The sequence below is a fragment of the Lytechinus variegatus genome, chromosome 16, assembly GCF_018143015.1.
Source record: "Lytechinus variegatus isolate NC3 chromosome 16, Lvar_3.0, whole genome shotgun sequence".
Lineage (NCBI taxonomy): Eukaryota > Metazoa > Echinodermata > Echinoidea > Temnopleuroida > Toxopneustidae > Lytechinus > Lytechinus variegatus.
Genome location: NC_054755.1, coordinates 27075962 through 27100828, shown reverse-complemented (window position 1 = coordinate 27100828; position 24867 = coordinate 27075962). Strand labels below are relative to the sequence as shown.

The window sequence follows — 24867 nt, the reverse complement described above, 5'->3', positions numbered from 1 at the left end:
CTTCAGACCCTCTTATCGGTGGCCAGATGTTACAGTCATACATGTTATGCTGCTATATTCTGCTACCGCGAGAGGCGTCACACATCGGGCTGTGACCACAATCTGACCCCGTCAGATTCGGGTGAAGTTTCATTGTCGGCGGCCGCCCTGCCAGGGGCGGCAAATCGTAAGAAATCACCCGTGCCTCTCATGCCTTCTTCTGCCCCGGCCACGCCGGCGGAGCCCGCAGAAAGAGAAGAAGAAGAAGAGGTCGAAGGAGAGGTTGGCCAGCCCTGCTGCCATGGGCGTTCCTCCTTCAGACCCTTGTGTCGGTGGTCAGATGTTACAGCTATTCATGCTGCTACATTCTGCTACCACGAGAGGCGTCACACATCAGACTGTGACCACAATCTGACCCCGTCAGATTCGGGTGAAGTTTTGTTGTTGACGGCTGCCCTGCCAGGGGCGGCAAATCGTAAGAAATCACCCGTGCCTCTTGTGCCTTCTTCTGCCCCGGCCACACCGGCGGAGGCCGCGAAGAAGAAGAGGTCGAAGGTGAGGTCGGCCAGCCCTGTTGCCATGGGCGTCCCTCCTTCAGACCCTTGTGTCGGTGGTCAGATGTTACAGCTATTCATGCTGCTACATTCTGCTTTCGAGTAGTGCGGGTTCACCCCACCCTCGACGTCTACTCACCCCGCTGATGCCCCTGAGCATCAAGCGAGACAAGTGGGCAATAACCACCAGACACCCGGGAAATCCTCGAGCGATTCTGTTAAATCGCCAGCCAGTGCACCGACTAACCGGGTGCCCCAAGATCGCGTGTGCTTTCCAGCATTTTCGTCGATCTCAGAGCACGTGTCCCAGCCGACACGCGGGGCCACCCCGGCGCTTACTGGACAACCCCCCGGTTCAGTCCATAGAGCGAGACTCCCTTTACGAGGACAACCCCTATCCCGCGGTCGACTTTTCAGTAAGCGCTCAGGCGCTGCTTGACAAGTATCTACCTCACATCTACCCTCCGAGCGGGGGTATTGATGAAGCAAGGGAGTCCATATTTTCTCGCCCCGCCTCTTCAGGCGCTCCGAGCTCAATCGGCCGAATTGGGGGTCTCGGAGAGTGACGGGGTCGCTCTAGACGAGGCGGCTCCTACGACGAGGAAGCCGCCAGCTCCGTGGGTGTAAACCCACCCCCGCTCTGCTGCTGCCCGGAAGCGCCAGGCTCCGGCGCCGCCGTCTCGAAATTTTCAAGCCTCTCGAGGCTAGCGAGAAGGCAGAGGCAGGGGGGGGGGGGGCGATTATTATGCAGGTACTCCCGAATTCGCCCTCTACGTCAAGCTCACATACGGCGACGACTCCTTCAGCGGTAACTCTCTCCATTCTTCCCCCTAAGTGGGCCCGTAGATTGGAGGTATGAATCTCTTACATACCGCATGCCGCACTTCTCTCGTGAGAATGTTTGGCTGCTTTGAGAGGACAACCTATCACGTCCGCGGACCGTCCGCCCAGGAGACGGGACCGTCGCTTTTCTGGCCTGAACCTCACTTTCTATTCGAAAGTAAGGGTGCCCTGTCTTACTTAGCTCCTACCCTTGCAACGCCAGAGTCAGGGCTAGTACAGACACCCGTTCTCCAGCGATCGCCGCTGAAGAGAGGGCGACTCTGATATGAGCACCATCACCGCTCAGCGGTATGTCTCACTATCTCATAGCTCTCCGAGCTTATGAGTATGTATATCGGATCTGAATGTCACGGCGATTAAAAGTTCTCCTGTGCTTAATAATCGCTATGCCTTCACCACCCGGTGCATTATGGTTATGTTAACCTATTTGTCTCGTATTCGGGCGGCTCGTACGAACCCTGCCCGAGCTGCCATCACCGGTCGTCCCCCCGGACACCGCCGGCAGCACCCGCACCGAATACGTGGAAGGAATCAGCTTTTCATATGCTAGATATCCCTCCTGTTGACATTCACAGCTGTTCCCCGAGTCTTTCCCGGTTGGGTAAACATCATCTCGGAGGAAAGTAACCGCCGTACATCTCATGAGATTGTTGGCTATGTACGCGCGTTCAAACTTGTTTAAAGCCCCAGGATTCTCTGTCGGCATTCTATGCCTACTTTCTGGGCACACCCACCGTACCGGGTCGGCGAGTTCACACCAAACTGTACACCGCCAGACCATCGGTCGAGCTCTAACTGTCTATCTTATAGACTGCCCTCTATGTGGGTCAATCTTGCGGGCGTCTCCGCCGCTCCCTCCTTGTGCGGAGTGGTCTACGGTGGATGTCTTTACCGTGCCCGTTAGTCGAATCGGCTTCTTTCTTAGAAATTTTTTCACGGCACACTCGAGTCGCCCCGCATGCTGCTTTCATCCTCCTTCCATGCAAGGCATGTGGCCAGGGTCACCGCACGACCGAGGATGATGTAACAGTGGATGAATGTATGCTTATGCCTTCCTAACCACGATCACTACGACCCGCCTTCTCTCGGGCCGACTGTGGATGAGCCTCTCCATGTAAGTGATTTACTTCACTGGAGTTCTTCTTTTAGAAATTTAGATTCTCATCCCCCGCTGCTTAGGGCGTCATTTTTGCCGCCCCCCCGCAGCTTTTTGGAGCTCCTTATCTTACCGATATCGGACTGTTCCACGCTGCCGCAACCGGCGCCGGCGGTGCTCGCTCTTACGATCACCTGAGAAACAGGCCTTGTGACTGTTTTCATAAACAACTGGTTCTCACCGCAGACTGATGGAAATTTTGTGATTACTTCCTCAAGTCTCCTTCGCTTGTTTCTTCAAGCGAGGACTTCGACACTCTTAGCCAGTTTCCGTCCCTAACTTGATAGGACAGGGCCGTTGCTACCTCATTCGATTCCGTTGGGAATGTAACGGTTGAGGTATCATATCTGGCGATGTCTGTTCGTTTAGAGCATCTCTTGATGGTCGTTTACACGTAATATCGTGACAGATTTTTTTTCGCCAGCTCCCTCTGGCGTACACTTGCTGCTGCTAGGGATTCCCCCGCCCAGCGGACAGCCATCGCAGCCTAGCCTCACGGGCTCTCTCGGCGATGGTGGCTTGAGCCAAGCCACCTCTTCCACCGCGGGCACTGCACCCTCAGATGGGTGCTTCAATCAGTATGGGAGAAAGGGGATCCTGAGTTCTCTCTCGATCACTCGGTCTAACACACTTTTGTCGTGATGTGTACCGCGCTGTATCCCTGACACGCCCGGTTGAGCTGTTTTGACCAGACTGCTCTATTCTACATAGGCAACATGTCCGCGGCATTCCTTATTAACAGGATGGCACTCAGTCGCTTTCTCGACCCTTGTCTGCCTTACGAGTGGTTTTCTTCCTAAATCCCTACTCTCCGTCGTTCCTAGTCCCCTTCGGACCGCTAGTAACTTTTTACCACAGCTCTCTATCAGAATTCTGCAGATTTCTGCCCTCACGCATTTGAGACAGATATCGAATTCTGGGCGCTTTCTCCCACACGGAGGCTTCCCCTACAGAAATTTCAAAGCTTGCGGGAAGCGTGCGACTAGCTTGCGCAAGCTTGCGGCATGCTAGTAACTAGCATGCGGTTAGCTTAATAAGCGTGTGATATGCGTGCAGAGTAATAGTTAAGCGATCTTTTAGCGAGCAGGGACTGTTCGCTAGCATGCACTCGCTTATTAAGCGAGTGCCCTGCTAGTCGCATGCTAGTTACTAGCAAGCGGCACGCTTAAATTTCGGTAGGGGTTCTGAGATATCTCGCCTTCTCAGATTGGTCGATTGATCACTTACTGAGCCTTAAAAGCTTCAGTTTTCCGATCACGATTCTTGTTGAAATTTTCAACAAATTTCAATTCTTACGCTCTAGTCAGCAGGTGATGTTGTTCTCCTGACACTAGGCCGAGGGCCCATGATACTTAGTATTCCTGAGTATACAGGGCATTCCTCTCGAGGACATTTTTGAGGGCCGCCTTTTGGCGCTCAACTAACTCCTTCACTTCTTTACTACTTGAAGGACATTCCGTCCAGCGAGGCGAGATTTGCTGCTTCGACGCTTAAAGCAGCTGCGGCTTTTTCCCCCTCTCCCTAAATTTCGTTGTTTTTGTTTTTTCTTTTAAATTTTCTTAGACTTACAATTGAAAACATGCCTCCCTACGGTTTGAGTCCGTGCTGGTCTAGCAAATCAAGTAGATGTATGGAGTTATTGAAGTAAATTATGAAAATACTTACCTGATTTTCTTATTTACGAGATAACTCATACATCTACTTGATACCCTCCCACCGACCCTCCGCCTTGCGTAGCAACATGTTTCAACGTATGGGCTTGCGAAAGGTGAGGAAGATGGACGCTAATTGCGCGGTGATCATGGGTAGTAAGCCTGAACGGGAGAGGGCGCGCTCGCGCTTTTTAAATCCTTGGGAGTTCTATTCGGGTATGGCAGTCCAGAGGGCTGAACTAGCAAATCAAGTAGATGTATGAGTTATCTCGTAAATAAGAAAATCAGGTAAGTATTTTCATAACTTCAGTTACACTCAATTCTGCAGCGATCTGTGCATGTATGTACGGTACAGTATGCAAAATGCGCATCCAACGAACGTCGGCGTTAACTAGGGCCCTGCACTGACCGGAGCATACCCATTTCGTGTGGTACAAAAACTTGAGTCTCCAGAATAAATGTGGATTAAATCGGCGATTTTGGAAGTAAACTCACTCTAGGTTAATTGAAATATATTGACATATTAGTGATTGAAACATGTGCAGTGTCTTAGAACTAAGAATTAATGTGAGGCTGTGAGCTTGTTCACTGACTTTGCCAAACTGTCTGCAGTCCCACGCAAGATTTATGCAGATGCTACCGTGTACACGGTGATGGAATTTAGTACACGTGCACTGACTTGACCGTGCGTGTACACGTGTACCCGAAACAGGCCTACTTTGAATATACATCGTTTGTAGAAAACATTTTGAACAAACGTGTGTTTTCGATGTTGACATTGTTGGCTTTCCATAGTTACGATAGATCGGATTAGTTATAACTCTTTGTAAGACGGGGCCCAGGCCTTTATAAACCAAATTTTCTTTTTACAAAGTAAATCAGCAATTGGACCGAATTGGGAGACAACTGAGCCATGTGGTATAAGAGTTTAGAAGTAGACCAAATTTTGTTAAGGGACAGATTTCACTTTCTCAGCAGTCAATAAGCTGTTACGATGCTCTAGTTTTTTATTCTTTTTATACTTTCTTTTTTGCACAAAATGTGTTGTGTACCAGGCATTGGATTGTTGTTATTTTCTACATTGAAGTGAACATTCTCTTGTGTTGCTTCATTGCCTTCCATTTGTCATAACATCTACATGTACATTATTTCAATATTAATTGATTTATATTTGATAATGCCATAACAAAATTATTTATTCCGTGATTATGAAAAAGTAATTGATGATCTGTGTGGAATGTTCATGCATGCTATGCAGTAACTGTTTCAAAATTTGATTCCTTTTTAATACCAATGGCATTTTGGTGTACTGATAATTGCATTAATGTATTTGAACTTACTAAGTAATTCCTTGTTTCTTTCCTTGTAAATGTCATCCATGTATACTCCGTAACTCCTCTGTGCTTTCTATATCATTATTTCGAACTCTTTTTGTGTTTTTATTTTACTGTATATGTTCTTTGTCTCTCTTCATCACCATGTACACCCATGTCATTTTCTGTCTTTCGTATTCTCATCACTTTCCTCTTCCCCTTGTGTACATGTCATGTATTCCTCATTTTGTTGTGTGCATGTTTGTCCTGTGAAACCATTACATGTTTGATATGTAGATTGTGATATTTGGAGCCCAGAGCACGATGGCACGGATTCACCCCAATTTCTGTCCGATTCAGGTTCGTTGAATGTACGGTTTTATCCGATCCCTCATTGTCTATCCCTGTTTGGTATTGTCACATTTAGTTCCATTTGCCCTAAATTGACTTGAACATAATGGGGAAAGCGCAGTAAAAAGTTATGATATTAAAGGTCAAGTCCACCTCAGAAAATCATTGATTTGAATCAATAGAGAAAAATCAGACAAGTACAATGCTGAAAATTTCATAAAAATCGGATGTACATGTATAAGAAAGTTATGACATTTAAAAGTTTCGCTTATTTTTAACAAAATAGTTATATGAACGAGCCAGTTACATCCAAATGATAGAGTGATGATGTCACTCACTCACTATTTCTTTTGTTTTTTATTGTTTGAATTATACACTATTTAAATTTTTACGAATTTGACGATTAGGACCTCCTTGCCTGAAGCACAAAATGTTAAAATAATGGAATTCCACGTGTTCAGGGAGGAATGAAATTTCATTTCACATGACAATGACGAGAAAATAAAAGTATTTCATATAATAAAATACAAAAGAAATAGTGAGTGAGTGATGTCAGCAATTCCTCCACCACGGTCTGGCGTCCTTTGGCAAGGCGTTAATCCACACTTTGCCACTCTCGACCCAGGTGCTAAATGAGTACCCGGTAGGATGTGAAAGTCATTGTAGCTTGTCCAGTACTGTGTGCGCCTCACCGGCGACTGACTGGAATACTCCCCAGGGAGTGGAGGATGTGCACACGTTGTTTACGGGAATGGCTGATTGAATCCGATGACCGGGGTAATAATAAAGCGCTTAGACACGTCGTTCCGATGTATTAAGCGCTATATAAAAGCGGATTATTATTATTATTTGCATACCGACCAAGATGTGCATATACATGTAACTGTTTTGTGAAGCGAAAGTTTAAAATGCCATAACTTTCTTATTTTACATCCGATTTTGATGAAATTTTCAGTGTTATGCTTGTTGAAGTTGTTTCTTTTTATTCAATTTAAGATTTTGTTGGGGTGGACTTGTCCTTTAATGATAATACCGTAGTAATTATGATAAAAAAATGTAATGATAATAATAACAGTGGTAATAATTATGATAATGAACAATGATATATATTTAATGATGATGATGATGATGATGATATTGATGATAATCATGATGACATTGATACCAATGAGAACAACATTGCTTGTAATAATAAGGATTTACATTCTATTGTAATGTACTATTGCATACATATTATTACATGTATGATTGACTAACATGATGCTCATAAAGTACTGTAAATTCTACATACATGTAAACGGACTATTTGAATCTTTTGTGATGCCATTACTGCACCGTACATACATGTAGATATTATGTTGTTTATGAGCTTACAGGTAATGAATTACTCAGTTGTATACACACCTTGCAGTTTAACATATTTTCTTTATAACCTTTTACATGTATGTGTTTCTACTGGTTTCTTATGGAATTTTTACAAAGTTGTATTTACATGTACATGTATGTGTTGTTGTGTAATATTATGCATTTACACTGGACCTGTGCATGTTTGTAAATCAAGGAATTACCCAAGATTTCATTAGATATATGTACTGTGTGTATGTGGATCTGTATTCACGAACCTCTCTCTCTCTGTCCGTCTCTTTCTCACATTCTCCCCCCCCCCCTCTCTCTTTCTTCTGTTCCCTATCTTGCTCCTCTTTCCCTCTCCCCCTCAATAATTTCACACTAATACATACACACTCACATGTACACACAATGTCTCTATCTGTCTCAATCTCGATCCCCCCTCCCCTCTCTCTCTCTTTCTTGTGTTCCCTATTTTGCTCTTACATTATTTATCTCTCTACCGTAACACAAACACACGCACCCTCGGATATCCTCACATGCACACACACACACTGTCTCTTTCATCATTAATTCATTCTCTCTCTCTTCTGTTCCCACTCTCCCTCTCATTATTCTCTCTCCCCTCTCTATCCCCACACACACATACATACACACCCTCTCTACCTCTCTTTCTCCACTTTGAATGATCATGTTTCTGTTTCTTGCAACCACAGAGGAATCCATGGAAGAAGCAGAGGACTTTGTAGTGACGGATACTTCTTTGGACACCAATCTGGTTGCTATGAAGACGAAAGGTCTGACTGCATCACTTGGCTCGCTTTATTCAGGTGAGAGGATCTATGATCTCTTGGTGTAGTGGTTCCGACTCTTCTAGGGCTGGTGGTTGTTTCATAAAGCTGTTCGTAAAGTTTCGCACGACTGGAACATGTTCTTAGGTCATAAATCAATTGTATAGCGATATCACATAGCACAAGAAAGGATCACAACCAGTCGTGCGTAAAGTCATTCGTATCTTACGAGCAGCTTTATGAAACACCCACCGGGGAGTAAAACTCTTCATATGCGATGCTTTCGATCAGTTTACAAACAATCGGCAACCTTTTGCACCAATCGAATGTTAGCCAGATGTTGATTACCAATTTGAGGCATTTGATTGTCAAAAGTACATGGCTATAATTCGACAACATAATGCAAGTTAACATACAAAACTTATGCTAAATTTTATTGTATTCCCCAAACATACATGTAACTCTTTCAAAAACACTTTACCAATGGGTTCCCTTCATATGTGTTCTTTGCATTAGACAAATGAATTCTAACTTTGTAATTTCAATTTCAGATGCCGATCTGAAGAAAGCGAACAAGATGCACCCCATCGAGACAGTCATACCACTTACTAAGATAGAGCCTTCCTCGTCCCACCAACTCTCTGCGGAATCCATAGCACTTTCCCTCATCAAGAAGTTCTCTTTCCGACAGCTCCCGGCTGCATCGGAATTAGAATGGTTGGTGTCTGAAAAAGATGCCCCACAACAGGTATGACAAATCATTTATATTCACATGGCTTTAAAGCAGTTGGTCTTAATTTTGTCTGAGATAGTAAAGGGTGACACGACATTCGCTCCAGTGACAATTGTTCCGGGCTCTAATTTATCTTAGATGCAGGTTTAGGGTTGCACTAGGGTTTTACGTTAGGTTTTAGGTAGTGCATAGAGTTATATCCAGGGTTGAAGTTGGCCATTCTTGTAGTTTCTGGAATTTACGGCGGAACAAGTGTCAAGGAATCAGTCCTCCGCACACCTTACGACTGTTCCGATTTTGGAACAAATTATATATTTGCTAATTTTCTGAAAATGGGAATAGAAAGTATCTTTTTATTGGAGGTTCAAATTAAATGTTTATATACTAATATAATGAATTTAAAATGATTGCAAGCCTTTATTTTGTAGTAAAAGCCAAGTTGATTTCAAATCGTAGCCAATCGTATGATTGCTATGAAGTCATCATGACTGGATATTCTATTCTTTATTATTATATAATGTTAAGTATGGTTGCATAGTCACAGATTTAATTTATACGATGATTTAGAACTAAACAAAGTAATATGTTCCATGTCTCAATACTCTCATAAAAATTTACTTTAATTTCAAAATTGGGCCGCTATTCTGTCTTCTCTACATCTTGTGTTAATCTGGGTGTTCTTTGGTTCTAATTGAATGTAATTCTATCTTGCAGCTCTTGCCTTTACCCAAGTCAGTTCCCATATCTCCTGATGATGGTGAAAATGCTGACCTCTATAAAAATGTGAGTACGATGTGATCTTATGTACAATGTTATGAACAATGTAGATTTGTAGTAACACAAATTTTAATAGTAATTAAAGTAATAACAGCACTCATAATAATAAATGATAATATTGATAACAACAACTACAGCAATGATAATAATTATGATGATAACAAAAGTGATAGCTGTAATTAATCCAGGGTACCTATTAGCTGAGCTGCTAATGTAGTGTGTCTGTATTTTTTCATATTTATTGTAATTGAATGATATTAATAATTGGAAAATTAATTCTTCAATGCCACTGCTTATTCTTCCTCACGAATTTGTCATTTTGCCCTAGTAAGGAAATACATCAAATAGTTTGAATTAAACAATTTGATTATTATTTCACTCTTCTGTGATTAACCTGATTCATTAAATGGAGGAATATTTCAATATGGTGGTGGTGATTTTTTACCTGATTGCTAAGAAAGCATGAATGCTTGTAAGCAAGCAACCAGAGGACCGACAGCTTAATGTCCTCTTCGAGGGACCTGGTAATGAGGATCTAAATGCCTTAACAAAGAGCAGTAGCGCACCAAGTGGGAATTGAACCGGGTCACCAGAATCCAAAACCCCCGCTCTACCGACTGAGCTATCGTGCCTCCTTGTGATATTCAAAGTATAGACGTGATATTCAAAATATTGTCTACATGTATTTCTGAGATTAATAGCTTTGGATAGATGAGGTTGTGTATACTGCAATACTTATGAAACAGTTCTGAGTGTATGTTGTCTAATGCTTCTTTCTGTGTTTTTATGATTTTCACATAGATGCGTCTCCGTGGAAACCTTGAGTGGGCCCCTCCTCGACCTCAAATAGTGTTCAGTATTCACCCTCCTCCAAAGTAAGTATAGAGAATCATTCAATACTATTAATATTCCATGTTTATATCGTACCTCATACATCGGATTTATACAGGTGTCTTTAACCCTTAACATGCCATGAACACATATCTGCGCATCCACTGGAGTGCAACAAACACATTTTCATGCAATGGTCATACAGCTATTGTTATGCCTATTGCATTTTGAGGAGTGCATTGCGTGCACGAGTGATTTCATCGTTCAGTTCAGCTTATGGTCAAGAGGTTCAACATTATTGTCTCAGGAGTGATTCCCTTTTTCTTTATAAATAAAACAATTGCATATAGACTCTCTGAAAAAATGGCACTTGCTGATTACAGTGAATGGCACAATAAGAGTTAAGCAGTTCACGTATAATTATTATCAACCCGGTCATCTAAACAGGGGAATAAATAATGTGAGCTTTGGAATTTCTCTTGTGATATTTAGGAATAATGTCCTCAAAAGATGGTCAACTTTAACTGCTTTAACGTGGGTGCCATATCAGTTTCAAATGTGTGACCTTCCGTATAGCTCCATGTATATCAAACAGACACCATGACCACAGAAAAAATAATACATGTATTCAGTGGTCAACATGTTCAATTTTGCGTTTTTTAAGATTGATTAATACGTTCTCATTCTTTTCCTTCCAGACGGAAACAGCTCATTGCCAAGCAGAACTTCCGCTGTGCCGGTTGTGGAATGAAGGCAGAAAGGGGTAAGATCTTCCATTCTTTTTCCTTGCAATCACATTGAATGGTTGTATGAATTAAAGATGATGGTGTGACTGGCTTTCCATAGTCGTGCACAAACTCGGCAATTACATCCTAATGTCTGAAGGGAGTTTTCGCCCCACGACGTACCAAGGGTTCAAGAACATATGTATATGAATTGAAAGTGCCCATCAAAATAAAAGAACAGCTGGGAGGTCTTTGTCGAAAGTTGGTGAAATGGAATTAGCATTCTCATCCTAAGTTTTAAAGCTGATGAAAAATTGCAAATATGTCATTCGTACAGAATCAAGGATGAAACTGCCGTTTTGATTCACCAATTTTTGGCAAAGACTTCTTGGTTGTTCTTCATCATGAATATTTGGCAATACATTTTTTTGTTCTTGAACCTTCCATAAGTCTTGGAGTAAAAACTTCCATAAAAAAAAAGAAAATACAAGAAACTATGAAAGACCATTTCTCCATCATCGTCTTTCATCCCTATCAGGTTTCCTGAAGCGGTTGCGGTACTGCGAGTACCTGGGAAAGTACTTCTGCCAGTGCTGCCATACCAACGCATCCTCCCCCATCCCTAGTCGAATCCTCAGGAAGTGGGATTTCAGTCGTTACCCGGTGTCCAACTTCTCGCAAGAGCTCCTGTCCAAGATCCAGACTGATCCGGTCTTCAATGTGGTAGACGTCAACCCGATTCTCTACAGGAAAGTCAAGCAAATGCAGGCTGTCAAGGTTAGTCATGTCCGGATACAAATAGGGAGATTTTGCTCCGCGACGCAAGACATATTCAAGAATACAGTAGATGCCTTGAAAATGCCCGTCAAATGACAAAGAACAGCTGGGAGGCCTTTATCGGCAATTACTGAACCGGAACAGCAGTTTTATCGGAGATGACGAAAAAGTGCAACTATGACTTTTGTCCAGAGTTAAGAAGGAAACTGCAACTTTGATTCAAAAATTTTCAACAAAGACTTCTGGATTGTTCTTTATCATGTAGGGCATTTGGCAATATATTTGTCTCTGTTCTGGAACCTGTCGTATGTTGCGGAACGAAAGCTCCCCAGTGTTTGGCTTATGTTTATTATCTCCAAGAGCCAGGGTGATTATATCTTCAATTTAGTAGACAAGTTCCATTCTTCTATAAGAAATTCACACATGCTTGTGTGCAGGCTGTCGGGATAAATCCTACTCTTCTAAAAGAAAAAATGCAGAGTTTATGGAAATATTCGCTTTCAGGCATCATATGAGGAAAAGGTTGTCCAAAATCCAGGCTGATTTGGTCTTTCATGTGGTTAACATGAACCTGACCCTCTACAGGAAAGTCAAGTAAATGCAAGCTATTGAGGTTAATCCCACCCTTATAGAAATATAGAGTTAAGGAAAATATTTAAAAATATCATTATGGTTGAAGTTAAGCTTCCATGGAAAATGCTGTCAATATGTTTTGAAAGAACATTATTGTATGAAAAGGATTAATATAATGCAATTACCTCTTTAAAGTATGGTTCTTAATAATGAATATACATGTTTATGTAGATAGAGATTGAATGCTGATTATGCTATTTTACCTTATTTATATTAATACACAGGATTTGCGAACACAATTATTCTTCCTGAAAGATTTCCTGAAGACGTGTAGACTGTGCGACAGGTGAGTGGATTAACCTTGTCTTATGTTTATTAAAATAACATTTTCTTAACCATTTGGGACTGTGATGATGGTGAAGATCTGAAACACAAGGGTGTGTCGTGTAATTCAATTCTCCATTATTGTGCAATTGTATTATGGTTGTACATTAAGCTACATGTATTGAATATTCCTTCTAATAAAGTCGTTGCACATTTTCGACAATAAAATGGAATGTTCACCTTGTTTATGCGAGAGGTTTTTATTGCCATGCAGTCTGTATTTTTCCCCCAATAGAATGGTTTCTGCTAAACTTAACAAGTTCATGCCATAAAATTTGCCAAGTTTAACAACATGTGTATTGTACACTTTGAATATCACACTTTATCTGTGAAGATTGAGTGGTAATTGTTTATGTTTAAAATACATTTCTGATTTTATTTCTTTAGTGAAAGGGTATACTTGGATATGGCTATGATATGTGTATGAATGGGTATGCATTATTGGGTATATGTATTAATGGGCATGGGTTCAGCCTATTTTTTATTCAAATACAATGAAAAAATTTGTTACATCATCCTCTAAAAAAAAATTATGGTATGAAAGACACCCATCTACCATTTTTTTTTGTCTGTTGGTTCAATTTCATTTTGTATTTGACTTATCTATCCATTGAGTTAACATTTTCAATCCCAATTTTATCACATGAATTTTGGACTCGTTCAGAAGGTGAGATGCTCTGCTTGTACATTATCTCTGTAGAATGATACATTATATGTGTCTACCATGCTTGTTTATTCATGTGTTTGGATGTGCTTATGCATGTATATATTGTTAAATTCCAAGTGGTTTGAGGAAATAGGTGTTTTTCATGTATCAAGAAAAAACAAAATAAAAACAACCAAAAACAAGAAGATATTGTATTACAGCAAAACGGAGCCAAAACTACTACTCTCAGTGATATTTTGATATATTAGACAAAAGTGCCCCCCCCCAGTTCTATTTTGCGAAGATAATTAAACATCAAATCATAATCATGGACAATTTTTAAAATTATTTCCAATATCTTTTTAGATTTGTTTCAAGGGAAAACTTTTTTTTTAATTTTCTGGGTTTTTTGAAGGAAATTGAAAATTTAAAAAGATTGTTCTCTCTGTTTGAAACTATTTTTATTGATTCTGTTTCTATTAGCTACATGTAAATTTCCTCGAACCCCAGAAAATGACCACATGTGTCTTTAGATGTATTTAATAATAGCAACATATCTTGGTTATTACTGTAATTGTGGTGCATTTATTATTTCTCGGTGTTCTGTTACAGCACTAATGTCCTTAATCAAGACACTACATGTAGCTTTCACATATGAGTTATTTTTTGTTATTATGATTATTATCATTTATTCAAGCTGTGTGTTGGAATCCAGTTAAACAAATGAATGGTTGTGATTAATCTTTGTTTTTCGTAGAAAGTGTGGATATGAAATTCTTGTCTGCTTGATTAAAATGGTGAAAACGTCGTTAGATTTATCGTTCATTAAATTGCCATGAGCATAATATTCAAACCAGATTTATATAGCAGCCATTGGTCAAGGGTTCCATGAAAACAGTTCATCAGTGGAATATGTACAGAACAAATCATGTCCTAGCAAAAAAAAGAACATTTAGGCAAGCCTCCCTACATGTATTGAATGAATTATTGCCTTTTAGGGGCACTCATGAAATGAAGGGTTTGGTATTTTGTAATCTTATAATTTGTACTTGGTCAATTCCAGCCAAATGTTGCATTTTTCCATTTTCAAAAATTTCTTTTCGGAGCAATTTTGTTTATACTGTTTATAAGTATACAGTTTAAGGTTTACAAAAACACACTTATATTTACTATACCCTCATTCATTCATAAAATACGCAATGTACACTCTGTTGCATTGTGGTACTAAGATTTCATAGAAAATGTACAACTTTCACCCATCCTTGGCTCCTGGCAAGCAAAGGGTGCTGATGAAAAATCCCACTGTCCATGTGACCTCCAAGCAATAATTTACCATTAGCTTTATTGTTTTACACGCTGCAGTGAAACTATGAGGCACAAAATACATTTCAAGGTATGTATGTTTGATGTCCCATAAGTCACAGTTTTGAGCATTAAGTTTCCCTCATATGCTGCCAGAGGCTCCTGGAGACAAGTATTGGACTTTTTTATCTACCATAGTACATGCTTGCTTCAACAAATCAAGCTGCATCTGTATTGGACTTGAAATAGCTATACTGGGGGGACATACATTTCAGTCCCATAAGTCACATGTCCCATAAGTCACATATACAGTTCGTAAACCATGCCACCTTAAAGCTGTCCATGACAGCAAAGAGAGAGACAAGAATGCTTAAAAGCTGGAGAACAGTATGCTGACTGTCAGAAAAAACAGTCTGAATATCAAAGGCAGTGCATTGAACAACAAAAAATAAGTTTGCATTGTGTGCCCAGTCCAGAAAGAAGGAGAAAACTGAATATGATCGCTAAAATGCAAAGCTGAGTGCAGGTGAATTGGGTTTGTTTCACCCTAGCTTTTAGTCATTTTTTAGGTCCAGATCATTCTCTTGGTTTTCTTGTCCCCTTAGAGTGTGCATCAACTGTTTTACATATGATGTGAACTTGGTATATACACGTAGTTCCATGGAAACTATTAAAACCTATGTCAATGTCCCATCAGTCACAAATTTTGTAGTTGAGCGACCCTCTGGATCCTGTCAAAATAAGAGCACCAGTCCTCAGATGCATTTAAGGCTACCATGAGCAGAGCTATTAAAGCCCCTGTAAATGCCAAAAAATTGTTCAGAAGCTTGCAATCAAGTTTCCTCAGAATCATTCCTGCCGCCTGCCAATAGAAAGGAACATGCGCATTTAAAGAGGACCAAAGGGTGGTGTCATAATGTCATGAACATCGAATCGCCGGTTCTAAACCTAGTCGCAGCTGCATGATCGTCTTACACATTTGTATTTGCAAAAATAATGATTTGTGTTGTCCTTGGTTGTTACCATCATTCTGATAGTCGTAAAAGGGCACTGGTTCATAAAACTTTTCGTAACTTAAGAGCGACTTTAAGAACGACCGATGATCCTTGTGGTAAATGTCATCATAAATTGGCAATGTTTTAGCATATAAGGATCACTAGTCATTCTGAAAAGTTGCTCCTAACTTACAACAGCTTTATGAAATGGCCCCAGGTTATTTTGTTTAGAACCAGGCCGCCATTACACCATGACAACTAACATCACTTTGGTACTCTACAAATGATGATGTCCTTACAGGCATTCAGAATTTCTATGAAAGAGATGACATATCAACCCAAGCAGCTGGCAAAAAAAGAAGTTGTGATGGGGTGCATCCCCATGGTATATTTTTTAACCAACATTTTTTGTATTGCCTGAAGTGTATAGTTAATGAATCTTGATGTTCCCTTTGTCAAATCGTGTCCCATGGGGTTCCAAATTGGCAATTTTGGCAGCCATCTTGGATTTTTCATGAAAATCAATTATTTTCATATTTTTTGCACAGACAATGATAAATCTTCCATGTAAATGAATACACTTTTTACTATACAAGTATACATGTACATGCAGTTTAGATAGTAGAAAGCGATTGCAACTGTTTTCTAGACAGTCCAGTTAATGAATTTTTTTAAAAGAATTTATGCCAAAATTTTAATATTTTTTGTCAAAAATTTGCCTGTGCACTGATATCCATCTGTTTTATCATAAACATCAACAGACAACAGCTAATGAAAAATATGAGCATTTGACACAAAAGAGAGTATATTAACAAGAATATTGATTTACTTCATGGCAGCATTAATGTCTTAATTTCTCACATGTAATACACTGTAGTGTAAAGGTCATTTTCTTACCATACTGTATGAGACAGATAGAGAAAATCAACATTTATTTGTCCTATCTGTAACAAATATGTCATATCATTATGTCCCATCAGTCACAATTGAAAGTGTGTACATTCTTTCTAATTGTTCATTTTTCATCTGTTTGCTAAATATTTATGATTGTAATTGTTTATTGATTATTTTCTACTTATTTGATTACAGTTCTTAAAACTTGATGACAAGTTAGGAAGCCTTTTTTTGGTAAATGTTCCCTTTATATAAATGAACTGCGTGAAAAGATGTTTCTGCCCTTTGTTGAATTTATTTCTGACACAATGGCATGAATTATTAAGGGTGTCATCTTATTAGGAAATATTTATTCATGCTGAAATTAAGTTTGACTTAAAAAGTCATCGCGAGGAAATGTTAATTCCATGAAATGAGATAGGGTCCCATCAGTCACATTCACTTGTCCCATAAGTCACACACGATTGCACACAACTACTGAAACAAATGAAATGAATCAAGTCCAATTCAAGTACTGTTAGTGAGCCCTATCACTAGTTAATCTCCAAGCCCAAATCTAAAAACATTGTCATAAAACTGAGATAGATATGGCACTTTGAACAAAAGAGCCCAATTTGTGTGGTCCATCAATGTCCCATAAGTCACAATGACATTTCTGAATATCTAGCACCCTATGCAACCAAGCTGAAAGCATACATTTTTGTATATAGTAAGTTTAAGTATTCTTCTTTCAGTTTAATAAAGTAAATCCATGTTTGTGCAGCTACTATTTCAGATATGCACCTCAGTTATGTGGAAAAAAGTATCAAATGTCCCATAAGTCACAATGGAATTGACCACTTGTTAAATTGTATAGATTCTTGTAGCTTGAGTTATGCATGATCGGTACACTGTCTTTTTTTATTTTGTGTGAAAGTTTGATGTCAGTTCTCTTGATAAAGATCATTAGAATTTAGAAATGATGTGACAAAACATAAAGCTTAGCCAGGATCTTGAAGGGATATGTGTGATCGAAAAATACCCAATATGATCATCTTTATTATTCTAATTACAAATAACTTAGCCTAAAGTCGATTTTTTAGAACCACTGAAATCTGTTCATCTTTGGAGAAACTTTGACTAAGAGAAATTTGACTAGGATAATTTTCAACTTAGAAGTGACCAGTATAAAAGAAATGTTTTGAATAATCTGGTCTACAAATCTGATTTGACTTGGGAAAATATTTGACTTCCTGAAAGATCAACTTATGCAAGTGTACCTCTATTATGTTACAAAACTTGTTTTATTATTTTTTTACAGTTTGAAAGCATCGTACGACAGTCAGCCCGGCCACTGGATGGGCCAGCCTGACCTCTACTCGTTAAGTGACCTTATCAACGTACGCAGCGGGGAGATGGAGAAAGCCCTCGCTCAACTGGTCCTCGATGGTGTTACTCATGTTAGCCAGTGTCAGGTAATGAATAATGATAATAATAATCAGGGGTGAGAGAGTTCAGATTTTTTGCTGATTTCAGATTTTTTTGGTTTTGATTTTCAGCTTATTTTTGGCTTTCCTCTACAAAAAGTGTGGGAGCTCTTTCTATTTCAGATTTTTTCAACACTCTTCAGCTTTTTTTCAGATCTTTTTATTTGTGACCACTCACACCCCTGAATAATAGGCATTTGTTATTGTATAGCACCCTCTATTGAGTTATCTATTCCGAGGTGTAGTATTGTTATTTCACTGGCCTTAGCTCCAACTGAAGTTTCCAGTGTTTGGTGCATTTACAGAATGAATGTAGTTTTACACTGAATCATGTACCTCGGTCACATTTGCCCTAAGGCGGCCAGTCAAAAACAGCCGTTCTATTCATTTTTATTCAAATCACCTATTATGTTGCGGGTACACAAAAATGTTGAAATTGCTGTTTCAGACTTGCCGTACGGCCGCCGTAGAGCAAATGTGACAGAGGTTATCAGTTTCGTAAATATAGAACTGACTGAATAAATGTTTGTGGCAGTTTCATAATGTACATTTAATGGTATTGTTAAGATAGTCTGTAAGCACAAACTCAAATTTGACTTTTACCAATTATGCCACGTCTGGAGTGGAGACTAGACTCCAAACCCTGTCTGTGTCAAATAAGAGCCAGCCACACTACACAGTTAATATAGTCTCACTACTTCAGACTCTGCATTATGCACTATGGGAATTGTGAAAAACAAAGGTCTGGCTTGCGGACTATTGCCAAGTTGTTCTATGATTAGTGGTTTCATATAGTGAGTGACTGTATGACCGACCAGCCTTGAACCACATGCACACAATTACATGTCAGAAAGTAGCTTTATGCATTTAGAATTTCATAACCTACTCCCAAAGGAAATTTCATAGTAGAGATAACAAAGAGAAGCACAAACATTTTTGTCTCACCTGCATAGCAGAGTGAGACTATAGGCGCCGCTTTTCCGACGGCGGCGGCGTCAACATCAAATCTTAACCTGAGGTTAAGTTTTTGAAATGACATCATAACTTAGAAAGTATATGGACCTAGTTCATGAAACTTGGCCATAAGGTTAATCAATTATCACTGAACATCCTGCGTGAGTTTTATGTCACATGACCAAGGTCAAAGGTCATTTAGGGTCAATGAACTTTGGCCGAATTGGGGGTATCTGTTGAATTCTCATCATAACTTTGAATTTTTATTGGTCTAGTTCGTTAAACTTGGACATTAGAGTAATCAAGTATCACTGAACATCCTGTGCGCATTTCAGGTCACATGACCAAGGTCAAAGGTCAATGAACTTTGGCCCAATTGGGTGTATCTGTTGAATTACCATCATAACTTTGAAAGTTTATGGATCTGATTCATGAATCTTGGACATAAGAGTAATCAAGTATCACTGAACATCCTGTGCGAGTTCAAGTCACATGATCAAGGTCAAAGGTCATGTAAGGTCAATGAACTTTGGCCATGTTGGGTTTTTTTGTTGAATAACCATCATATCTCTGTAAGTTTATTGGTCTAGTTCATAAAAAGTGGACATAAGAGTAACCATGTATCACTGAACATCTTGTGCGAGTTAGAGTAGTTTTCAAAGTCAGCACTGCTGCTATATTGAACCGCATGATGCAGGTGAGACGGCCAGAGGCATTCCACTTGTTATTATATTTGCTTTCTTATAGTTTCAGTTGAAAAGTTTTTTGAAGTGGGCTCCCAACTTCTTTCTCTCTGCTATTTGATATTCAAGTTTCCTCCTGAAATTAATATCAACGGCAAAGGCATCAATAGTTGCCTGTATTTTTTTTTTTTACATATTTACTCTCCTAGCTGATGTGGCGGAGAGCATTCAGATGATCGTATGAAGGGGATTCTACTTTACATGTATCTCTTATTATTAAATTTGTCTATTTCAGTTGTGTCAAGCCAAGGGCTTTGTTTGTGAATTGTGCAATAAAGATGAGATCATCTTTCCATTCCAACTCAACTCTACTTTCCAGTGTTTAGGTAAGTTTAAATGTATTTGCGGGAAACAATTATTTCATGAGAGTGTCTTTAAGAATGAGGTGAATCTTCACATATCATCATAGATCTACTGTATATCTGGTACATTAACATATTACTTTGCAAAATCATGAAATCTTAGCTGAAAACCGAAAGCTCTGAAGATCACTGACGCAGAAACGTATATGTGGGACATTGTAAAAATATTCCCTCGAAAAGACTTGACATTTAATGGAATGCTGTGCCCATTTTGCTCAATTGCTAGCAATTATGCATTTTCTTAAAGAGCCATTGAGCAAATACTTTTATTCATACATACAAATGCTTGGGTGGTCATCTTATTATTTTCTCTTCAAACTCATTTTGAGACTGTTACCACACCTTACATTTGCCTTTTAACTACCTAACCTAATTCTGTGAAATCAAATCTAAGGTGAAAAGAATGACCACACTGAAGATTGCCAACACAGATAAGCACATGTTGGACAGTGTATTATTATTGCATGAAAAAAAGACCCAACATACATGTATGGCTAGAATGCCATGCTTGTTTTGTCAATTTCTCAGCCATTTAATTTTTTTTTACCAGAATCATTTGGTAAATAGTTTTTAATGATACATATAACACTTTTGTGGTAATGTAATTGGATTCTGTTCAAATTCATCTTTAGATGGTAAATATTTTTTAATGATACATATTACACTTTTGTGGTAATGTAATTGGATTCTGTTCAAATTCATCTTTAGATGGTAAATATTTTTTAATGATACATATTACACTTTTGTGGTAATGTAATTGGATTCTGTTCAAATTCATCTTTAGATGGTAAATATTTTTTAATGATACATATTACACTTTTGTGGTAATGTAATTGGATTCTGTTCAAATTCATCTTTAGATGGTAAATATTTTTTAATGATACATATTACACTTTTGTGGTAATGTAATTGGATTCTGTTCAAATTCATCTTTAGATGGTAAATATTTTTTAATGATACATATTACACTTTTGTGGTAATGTAATTGGATTCTGTTCAAATTCATCTTTAGATGGTAAATATTTTTTAATGATACATATAACACTTTTGTGGTAATGTAATTGGATTCTGTTCAAATTCATCTTTTGATGGTAAATATTTTTTAATGATACATATTACACTTTTGTGGTAATGTAATTGGATTCTGTTCAAATTCATCTTTAGATGGTAAATATTTTTTAATGATACATATTACACTTTTGTGGTAATGTAATTGGATTCTGTTCAAATTCATCTTTAGATGGTAAATATTTTTTAATGATACATATTACACTTTTGTGGTAATGTAATTGGATTCTGTTCAAATTCATCTTTAGATGGTAAATATTTTTTAATGATACATATAACACTTTTGTGGTAATGTAATTGGATTCTGTTCAAATTCATCTTTAGATGGTAAATATTTTTTAATGATACATATTACACTTTTGTGGTAATGTAATTGGATTCTGTTCAAATTCATCTTTAGATGGTAAATATTTTTTGATGATACATATTACACTTTTGTGGTAATGTAATTTGATTCTGTTCAAATCCATCTTTAGATGGTAAATATTTTTTAATGATACATATAACACTTTTGTGGTAATGTAATTGGATTCTGTTCAAATTCATCTTTAGATGGTAAATATTTTTTAATGATACATATAACACTTTTGTGGTAATGTAATTGGATTCTGTTCAAATTCATCTTTAGATGGTAAATATTTTTTAATGATACATATTACACTTTTGTGGTAATGTAATTGGATTCTGTTCAAATTCATCTTTAGATGGTAAATATTTTTTAATGATACATATTACACTTTTGTGGTAATGTAATTGGATTCTGTTCAAATTCATCTTTAGATGGTAAATATTTTTTAATGATACATATAACACTTTTGTGGTAATGTAATTGGATTCTGTTCAAATTCATCTTTAGATGGTAAATATTTTTTAATGATACATATAACACTTTTGTGGTAATGTAATTGGATTCTGTTCAAATTCATCTTTAGATTGTAACCACAACTGGTATTTATCTTTAAAAATTTGTATTTTTTTCTATCACTTTATCCTATCAATTTATTGATTATGCTTAATCAATAAAACCATCTTAGTTTCAGGATATTAAACACCTCTTTCATGCATTTTCCAATTTCAGACATTGATAGTTCTACATTTAAAGGTCAAGTCCACCTCAGAAAAATGTTGATTTGAATCAATAGAGAAAAATCAGACAAGCACAATGCTGAAAATTTCATCAAAATCGGATGTAAAATAAGAAAGTTATGACATTTCAAAGTTTCGCTTATTTTCAACAAAATAGTTATATGAACGAGCCAGTTACATCCAAATGAGAGAGTCGATGATGTCACTCACTCACTATTTCTTTTGTTTTTTATTGTTTGAATTATACAATATTTCAATTTGTACGAATTTGACAATTAGGACCTCCTTGCCTGAAGCACAAAATGTTAAAATAATGGAATTCCACGTGTTTAGGGAGGAATGAAACTTCATTTTACATGACAATGACGAGAAAATCAAAATATTTCATATAATAAAATACAAAAGAAATAGTGAGTGAGTGATGTCATCAACCCTCTCATTTGGATGTAACTGGCTCGTTCATATAACTATTTTGCTGAAAATAAGCGAAACTTTAAAATGCCATAACTTTCTTATTTTACATCCGATTTTGATAAAATTTTCAGTGTTGTGCTTGTTGAATTTTTCTCTTTTTATTCAAATCAAGTTTTTGTTGGGGTGGACTTTTCCTTTAAAGATGAGATGCATTAGTGGGAGGGTTGGTGCTTTGGATATTTTACTAGTTTGTTTCTCATTCATTCCATAAACAGCCAAAACTGGAAACATTAAAAAGTACATGGAATACCAGAAATATTCCACTCATTAGGACCAATGTTTCACTCGTCCTCGATTTGTGCATTATTGGCCCTATTTGTCCCAACTCTTCGGGGGCCCATCTTACGAAGGGTTCCGATTGATCCGATCAATCTTAAGCATAGTCATGAAATTTTGTGTAGGAAATTTGCTCAATGTCCTTCAAAATCAAAAGGAAGCATGGCGAATTATCAAGAAAACAGTGAATGTATGAATAAACCTCTAGATATTTTAAGCAAACGTGTATCTTAGATGTTGACGTTGCTGGCTTTCTATAGTTGTAATTGATCGGATAAATCACAACTTTTTGTAAGACAGGCCCCAGAAGTATCCAATTCTGAGCCATCTAATACAATATGAATATTTCATGTTCATCATTGTTATGTCATGTTTTTTTTTTTTAGAATGCTGGGCCTGTTATCATACGGTATGTTTCCTGAAAGAAAGCAAGTGCCCCAAGTGTGAACGCATCCTAGCAAGGTAATGCCAGCTTTTTTTCAGTAGATATACCTTGCTGTAAATATGCAATATTTTGATGTGTATGGAGGGTTTTGCACATTTCCCCCCAGCATGGTGAATGCACAAAAACAAATATATGATAAGAGATTTTATGTATTTTGAATACATGTGGTAACTGTCTATGATAATTAGTAATAGTCCAGTTTAGGAGGAAACAATACATGTACATCACTGTCAAAATCATGTTGCTAAGATATTCAATTCGTTTATTTTCAATTCCAATAAAAAATATATACAGATAAATGCAATGATATATATTGTATGCTTATGTCTCTGTTTATTAGAGGAGAGATTCAATGAAATGCTGAAATTAGATCATTACAATTTCCTATACTTAAACCAGATACATGTATATACAAAAAATAATAAACAATATAATGAGTTCATCCAGAGTTCCTGTGTTGTAGTACAGTTTATCGTCATGTAGTCATTGAAACCAGCCCCCTTTCATTTTAAAACTTTTTTATTGGTATTTTTATACTATCACCCATGTGTTTATCCTTTTTTCCAAGAACTACATGTATAATGAGAATTCATTATATCAGAATAGAGTGAAAAATCACTTTATATCAAGCTTGGTTTTCTTGAAGTCTAATATGTGTTCATTTGTCCTTTTTCTCATTAGACGTGGTGTGAGCGCAGTGAAGACGGAAACCAGCGATGAAGATACGCCGAGTTCATCCTCCAGCTAACAGTGACTCTAATGATGTTTATCCATCTCACCTCCAATACCCATGGCGGGAATTCATCCTCGTGACTCATACCTAAGACCATATCAACACCTAGGGGGACTAGGAACCCGTCTTACACAGAGTTACGATTTATCCAATCGATCGTAACTCTATGGAAATCCATAAGTGTCATAATTTTTTTTAAAGGAAATTTGCAAAATGTCCTTTGTAAACAAAGGAGAACACACCAAATTGTCAAGAAATCAATGAATTTATGGATATACATTCATATCTTGAAATTTCTTTGAACAATCATGCATTTTATATGTTGACTTTGCTTGCTTTCCATAGTTGCATTTAGTCGTATCGATCGCAACTCTTTATAAGATGGCCCCAGATTTGCATGGTTAAAATATGGGCCGCTTCAAGGTCGGATCAGTGGCATGATGAGCCAAACAATGTTCAGAAGGCTAAACATGGCACATGGAGCAAAATTTCTAAAAACCTTTTTAACAATCAAACTACCTTTTCCCTTAGATATAAGATTTAAGATGACATTGCATTGTATGATAAGAAGGCATATGTGATAAAGACCAATCTGAGAGTGTTTCACAAGAGTTAACCCTGTCTAGGCCGCGGGGGG

At 38.1% G+C, this 24867-nt stretch overlaps 1 protein-coding gene across 3 annotated transcripts in view; it reads left to right on the top strand.

Moving 5' to 3' along the window:
• Positions 1–24327, top strand: part of LOC121429663 (run domain Beclin-1-interacting and cysteine-rich domain-containing protein-like) — a 53754-nt gene extending 29427 nt beyond the window's left edge. The window contains exons 9-21 of one of the 3 annotated variants that reach the window (XM_041626811.1): positions 5795–5857; positions 7912–8025; positions 8538–8734; positions 9434–9502; positions 10298–10371; positions 11026–11090; positions 11591–11829; positions 12687–12748; positions 13451–13453; positions 17924–18077; positions 20022–20112; positions 23439–23514; positions 24179–24327. In XM_041626811.1, coding sequence (XP_041482745.1) covers positions 5795–5857; positions 7912–8025; positions 8538–8734; positions 9434–9502; positions 10298–10371; positions 11026–11090; positions 11591–11829; positions 12687–12748; positions 13451–13453; positions 17924–18077; positions 20022–20112; positions 23439–23514; positions 24179–24245 — 1274 coding nt within the window. In that variant the 3' untranslated portion in view covers positions 24246–24327. The remainder of the gene's footprint in view (positions 1–5794; positions 5858–7911; positions 8026–8537; positions 8735–9433; positions 9503–10297; positions 10372–11025; positions 11091–11590; positions 11830–12686; positions 12749–13450; positions 13454–17923; positions 18078–20021; positions 20113–23438; positions 23515–24178) is intronic. The other 2 variants (XM_041626813.1, XM_041626812.1) reach the window with 2 other exon arrangements.
• Positions 24328–24867: the final 540 nt, after the last annotated feature.